This window comes from Poromitra crassiceps (assembly GCF_964638095.1).
Source record: "Poromitra crassiceps genome assembly, chromosome: 3".
Classification (NCBI taxonomy): domain Eukaryota; kingdom Metazoa; phylum Chordata; class Actinopteri; order Beryciformes; family Melamphaidae; genus Poromitra; species Poromitra crassiceps.
Window position 1 is genome coordinate 26,587,504 of NC_139625.1, and position 6,014 is coordinate 26,593,517.

General features: G+C 42.4%; 1 protein-coding gene across 1 annotated transcript; it reads left to right on the forward strand.

The window, feature by feature from the left end:
- Nucleotides 1-608: 608 nt before the first annotated feature.
- LOC310773656 (enhancer of rudimentary homolog) lies at nt 609-5,148 on the forward strand. The gene is made up of 4 exons (XM_083633581.1): nt 609-686; nt 1,370-1,457; nt 3,352-3,472; nt 4,854-5,148. Exons 1-4 carry the CDS (start codon nt 684-686, stop codon nt 4,954-4,956), a joined length of 315 nt encoding a protein of 104 aa, XP_083489707.1. The 5' UTR covers nt 609-683; the 3' UTR covers nt 4,957-5,148.
- Nucleotides 5,149-6,014: the final 866 nt, after the last annotated feature.

A 6,014-nucleotide genomic window follows, 5' to 3' on the forward strand; every position in this document is an offset into this window, starting at 1 on the left:
ACTGATGAAATCCCACTGTGACATCATCAGTGATGTCATAAATCTGACATCATCAGTGATGCTGACATCATCAGTGATGTCTGGACGGGTGAGGCAGCGCAGCGGCAGCGGGCGAGCCTCGGCCCTTGTTCACACAGGACACCGAACATAAGTAGAACTGCAGGCACAAGCTGAACGGACGCCTACACACAACAAGCCTTCTCTTTTCCTCTCAGCGCCTCCTTGGCGTGCCTTGAACCCGCCCACAACTCCCATTGACTTCATGCCTGGCTTGACGCTTCACGCTTGGAAAATAGGTGCGAATCCTGAACAATCGCTTGAGCAAGGCGTGAGCGTGGATTTGGCGAGGCTTCAGCGTGAGCTGCGTGACACGCGCGCGGGTGGTGTGAACGGCCTCGCCTATTAACAAGGATGCCTAAATGAAACTTGTGGGTTCAGCATAGGTAGAGAGCTGCCCGTTGCTTCGGCGTCCTGTGTGAACGGGGGCTTGAGCGCGCGAGATCCATAAAATACAAAATTCAGTAGGTGGCGGTAATGCACAAAATGCTGTTTGCCAACCGCCATTAAAGAACAGAAGAAGAAGAAGAATAACGTTATTCTTCCGGTTGCAAAGTAGGATAGCCCTCCTCGGTCCGAGAAGAAGCAAGGATCATCAGAAATTCAATAAGAAACTGCCCAAAAACATGGTTAGTACGTGGTGACTTAACGTTTTTAGCACAACTATTTCAATCTCGTGCTGAAAACCATGAACGTTAAATCCAGGTAGCTGTTTTTAAAGTGTTTTAACAGCAGAACAGGTGTCTGATGATAACGATGCTTGGCTCTAACGTTAGCATGGATGTGGGGGAGGGTTGTGAGTCCTGAGAAGGAGCGACACTCAGTCATCCATATAAAACAGTATAAAACTTGGTTTGAACGTGAAGCATATTATATCGGGGCAATTCAAGACTTGACGTTATTTGTATTTTATGTTTTCAGTATTAACGTTATAATTTTAAAACTGAATCTGTTTATCAGCTTATATAAATTGATAACGGCGGTAGTGGGGGCGTATCGAATTGATTGATTGATTGATTTATTTGGTGAAAAAGACAACACAGAAACAGAGAACAGACAGTTCACCGAGGATAAAAAATCATGACAGGCTCGCAATTGATACATGTCGAACTAGTTAGTCTTCATCCATAAAAAATACAAATACAAATTGTATGGTTGGTTTCATTATGTTTACCTAGTAACCAATTAACTTAACGTAGCATATATAGCATGTAGTCTTATCAGGTTTGAAGCCATTAGCCAATTGTGAGCAAAATAGAGATTTTACACTGAAAATAGAGGACTGACATCTAACAATGTGTTGATATTGCAGTCCCACACCATCCTACTGGTGCAGCCCACCAAGAGGCCCGAGGGAAGGACATATGCTGACTATGAGTCAGTCAATGAGTGTATGGAAGGTAAATAAATGGTGCTGTTCTTTTAAAGGACTGATATTACCACCCAGTGACATTAGGTAAAGACATTTCCACTCTTGTCTTGGGTTTATGTAGGTTTCCCCGCATTGTTCCTGCACTGCCACTTCCATTTCAACACATGCTCGTTTGAGTTGACTGCTGCCTCACCTGAAAAGCAGACACGAGCAGTCGAGTGCAGTCAACAAGTCAACAAACACACACACTCACTGCTCCTTTTCTTCTTCTACAGTTTTGTTTAACAGCGGTGGTAAACAAATTAAAATGTGCATTAGCACCACCCACACTCGCTGCTCAAACGACCCAGACCTTCATATTACTTATTTTTATTTTAATGTAGGCATTACAGGTGTTATTTATGTATGGAGTAACAGCTTGGAATAGATATAAAATTGAAGTTTCTACATTTCACTGTGGGTGTCTGATGCACCTGTGTTGAACCAATGAGTGCTCAGCTCGATGCGTTTCTCGTCATGCTCTGAGCTGTGCAGTTGGGAGCGCCTGTCTCCAAATCTGCACCCGCCTCGCTCTCACAAGAGTCCCGTGGTTCACGCAGGCCGAACAAGTCGGACAACTTTTCTAACCATCGTTAGAAATTGTTAGGTCCTCCTCATCGTTGGCTCCTCAAGTCGGCCAATGGTAGCATCCTGGCGGGCCAGCCATGACACAAAAGGACGAAGGCGACCGCCTGAACCTGATCTCGGGGGCGAGGTCCCGGTGACTGGGCCCTCAGGGTCTTCTCTGTCTTGATTGGTTTATTTTCTGGCAATGATGACATTCTAACAGTGTCCAGTGATGTAGTCAGACAGTGATGTAGGCATGACATCATTTAACAGTTCGTATTCATGAGGAGATGTAGGTATGACATCTAACAGAAATATGTTGAATATTCAGCAGCAGTGATATCTTGTTCATGTACAGGACAGTCAAGTATTATGTCTTTGAGTTGGCACGTGTAAATATAACAAATCACTCACAACATCCCAGGCAGTGTTTTGTCCAAATTAGGAGAAATCCATATAATTATACAATACCTGGGATACCAATAATATTTGGCATAAAAGATGCATACTGTACACTTACCCCATTTACAGCTATCAGCAGCACAGTGCCAATTCCAGGTAGTATTTTGAATATTGGTCAAATATTGTTTGTATTCATGTATTCACCTTATGTAGCCCCGACCACCTGACACGTTTGTGTTACGACTTCCTGTTCAAAATGCCGGCTGTTTTACACCTGGTTAAACCAGAGCTGGTCCCTGGTCAAAGCTAGTGACTCACTGGAAGCCGGCTGCTTCAGGATAAGCTCTGCCACAGGAAGTGTAAACACAATCAGAAACAATTGTGTTTACACTTCCTGTGGCAGAGCTTATCCCGAAGCCAGACTGTCTCTTCTACATTTAGGTGAATACAAGGATAAATGTAGGCAACATATTAATATGCTTAATCCGATTTATAACTACTAATATTCCAATTAAGACCAGGACCATTAACCAGGATTTTCATCAGCAGAAGTACAGTTTGCATGTAAACATACTCATGGACATCATTGCAATTGGCCTAATCACATTTTAAGTTGTAAGTTGTAATGAGGGCACAAGGAGTGTGGGTTTTACTTGACCAGGACATGTAAAAATAAACTATATTTGTTTAACTTGCATGTTAGGCATTCAGCCAGCAATTTACAGTAAGTGCAACTGTAAAATAAGATTAAACTCCTAAATTAGCAGCAGATGTCAAAACAGCCCCTAGACATATCTGATAAATGTCTTCTTATCTTGCATTGTGGTGTTCTGTCATTTTTTGGCAGCGGATTTCACTGGATGGGTTAAAAGATTTTTGATTTAGGGGAATAATCTTTCCTTTCGCCCACACAGGTGTGTGTAAGATGTACGAGGAACACTTGAAGAGAATGAACCCCAACAGTCCATCAATAACGTACGACATCAGCCAGCTGTTTGACTTCATCGACGACCTGGCTGACCTCAGCTGCTTGGTGTAAGTTTAACACAGAAACTGGCTTCAGGAAAAGGAAATAGGTGGGAATATGCCAGACTGGACTCGACATTAGTTCATACAGAATGTATTCTAAATCATTTTAATGTTCTCCGCCATTAGCGTTAGACCGATACATCGGTTTATCAATAAACTGGCCACATTGGCCTTTTATTAAAAATCAGATATCAGTCAGTCATTGTGAGGCATTTCCGTTATAATGTAAATTTTAGACTTTGATTCTCTATTGTATAATTTATCTTTTTTACACTGAGTGTCATTGGAAAACCCTTCATATGAATTGATACTATGCATAAATACCTTTTATTATTACCATCATCCTGGGTTTCAGTTGTGTGCAATATTGAATATCGGCACAAAATACTCCGGCACGGCAGCGTCAATACAGAAAATATTGGTATTGGTTTTAGCCTTCTAAGACCTGTCCTATAGTTTAACCCTATCCATCTTGATTCAACACTACATTCAGTGTATGACGAGTATGGAAGTATAATGATGTTGAGTTCAGATTAGCTCTTCTAATGTTACTCATTTGTTTGTAGACTCACTAAGCAATGAAGCAAATCAGATGACCTCACGTTAGATTTTATCCATGTGTCTTCAGCAATTTTGCCTCTAATGACAAACATTAAGTCTGTAGAACATATTAGCAAATGTTCAATGAAAGGTTATTCGCCTCTAGTTTGTCTGGCTCATTTGGGAGAAACCGCATGGACAAATCTAAACTTCAGCACAGATTTCTACCCGTTTGTTTTACCGCTACACCTCCCACTACTAGATCTTGTTATCATTATGAGGAGAACAGAAGATGCTTTGCATGAGAGAGGTGCAACAGTGCAGAATGCAGTATGTATTCAAACCCATACTGCAAATACACTGTGAGAGTAGAAACTTGATGTGCTTTGAGCTCAGTCTTTTTAGGTGCATAAATCTCAGTTGATTAAAATGAGAGGGAACGAACATGCACACTATCAAAACATTTGAATGAACGGTTTCTTATGTGAGATGTAGATCCAGCAGGAGATAGTCCATCCGTCAGGGTTCAAACTCCGGTCCTGCTGAAGTGTCTTTGAGCAAGACACTGAATCCTTACCAGCTGCAGGGCTGCTGCTCTGTGGCTGAGCCTGGCCTCCCTGGAGGAGGACAAGCAAAAAGAGATCAATAACGTCTGAATAATCAAGCAAAAAGAGAATTTCCATATGGGAATCATTGAGTTAGTGTCACATTCATTCATCTGTGTTTTTCATGTTTTCAGTTGTGTGCTATTTTACTGTTCATGTTGCAGAGTGTGCATGAGGAGAGTGAGCTACCTGGATGGCCAAATCCCAAACTTTAATGTTATTTCTTGTGGTGCTGCCTTCAGGTACCGTGCCGACACACAGACGTACCAGCCGTACAACAAGGACTGGATCAAAGAGAAGATTTACGTGCTGCTTCGCCGTCAAGCCCAGCAGGCAGGGAAATGAAGCTGGTGCCAGAGGTCTCTGTGGGTGGGTGGGGGCAGGCAGAGGGTCAAACTGATATGGAATATGAATGGATAAGGGCTCAGGATGATATTGTGAATCAGTGATATTTTCCTAACTTGTTTTCAAAAACGTTTTTCTTTTTTTTGGACGGTGTGTTTATTTTGTATTAACATGTTGAAGTTGTTAATAAAGATCTGCTTTAAATAAAAAAGAAAACGTGATTTTGGAGTGGGGGGTACTGGATTTTCTGTCATGTCTCATTACAAGTAGGGGGTCATTTATTTCTTACACTTTATTTTATCATTACTAAGGCTACTTAATCCCATCTTGCATCATTTCTTTTCTCTTGCGGTCACGTTTGGACAATTGTCACTGGAAGGATGACAATTTATTTTGCAGCAGCTCACTTGTCAATGTTCCCTTTTCCCGCTCAATACAGGTAAATAAGCGCGTCTTGAAATATTGATTTTCTATTTAGATGTGGGAATAAATTACACATTTTTGTTGCAGTTTTTTGTTGTGTTTGTTTACTTGCTCTCAACATGACCCCCGTCGTAGCCGTAGGTTTTGCGGGAGTAATTATTAAAAAAAAAAAAAATGACGGGGGATGAAAGAGCATTATCAGAGAGCGGGGATATTTGAAGCGTCTGCAGCCGCCTGAAGGAGCGCATGGAGCGGCCAGTCTCAGCTGGAGCCTCGGTGCCTCTCTACTGTTTTTCCACCTTTGTGTGTTGTGATCGGCTCCCAGTCTGATTCTCACACCCAACCCCGGTCCCCCACCCTACCCCATCCCCTACACCCCACCACCCCCTCTCCTCCTTTTAGCATCTGAAAAGACCACTGAGTGAGAATCGATGGCGCAGAGGCCCGCTTGACAGGACAATAAACCACAAAGAAGGGGTGAGTTTTTTTTAGTTGAATTGCTGAATTACTCTAATGGGAGAATAATAAGGCAAAGCGCTCGGGGCAGCGGCTGTGTGGCAATGATATTTAACACGGGCATCTTTTGTTACTGCGATATGATGATTTACAGCAGGCGTCAGCTCCCGTGTCCCCCT

Bases quoted from the DNA above. Each gene is read 5' to 3' on its own strand.
- LOC310773656 (XM_083633581.1), top strand. The intron at 1,458-3,351 runs GTAAATAAATGG...TCGCCCACACAG, and splicing joins AGTCAATGAGTGTATGGAAG to GTGTGTGTAAGATGTACGAG. The intron at 3,473-4,853 runs GTAAGTTTAACA...TGCTGCCTTCAG, and splicing joins GCTGACCTCAGCTGCTTGGT to GTACCGTGCCGACACACAGA.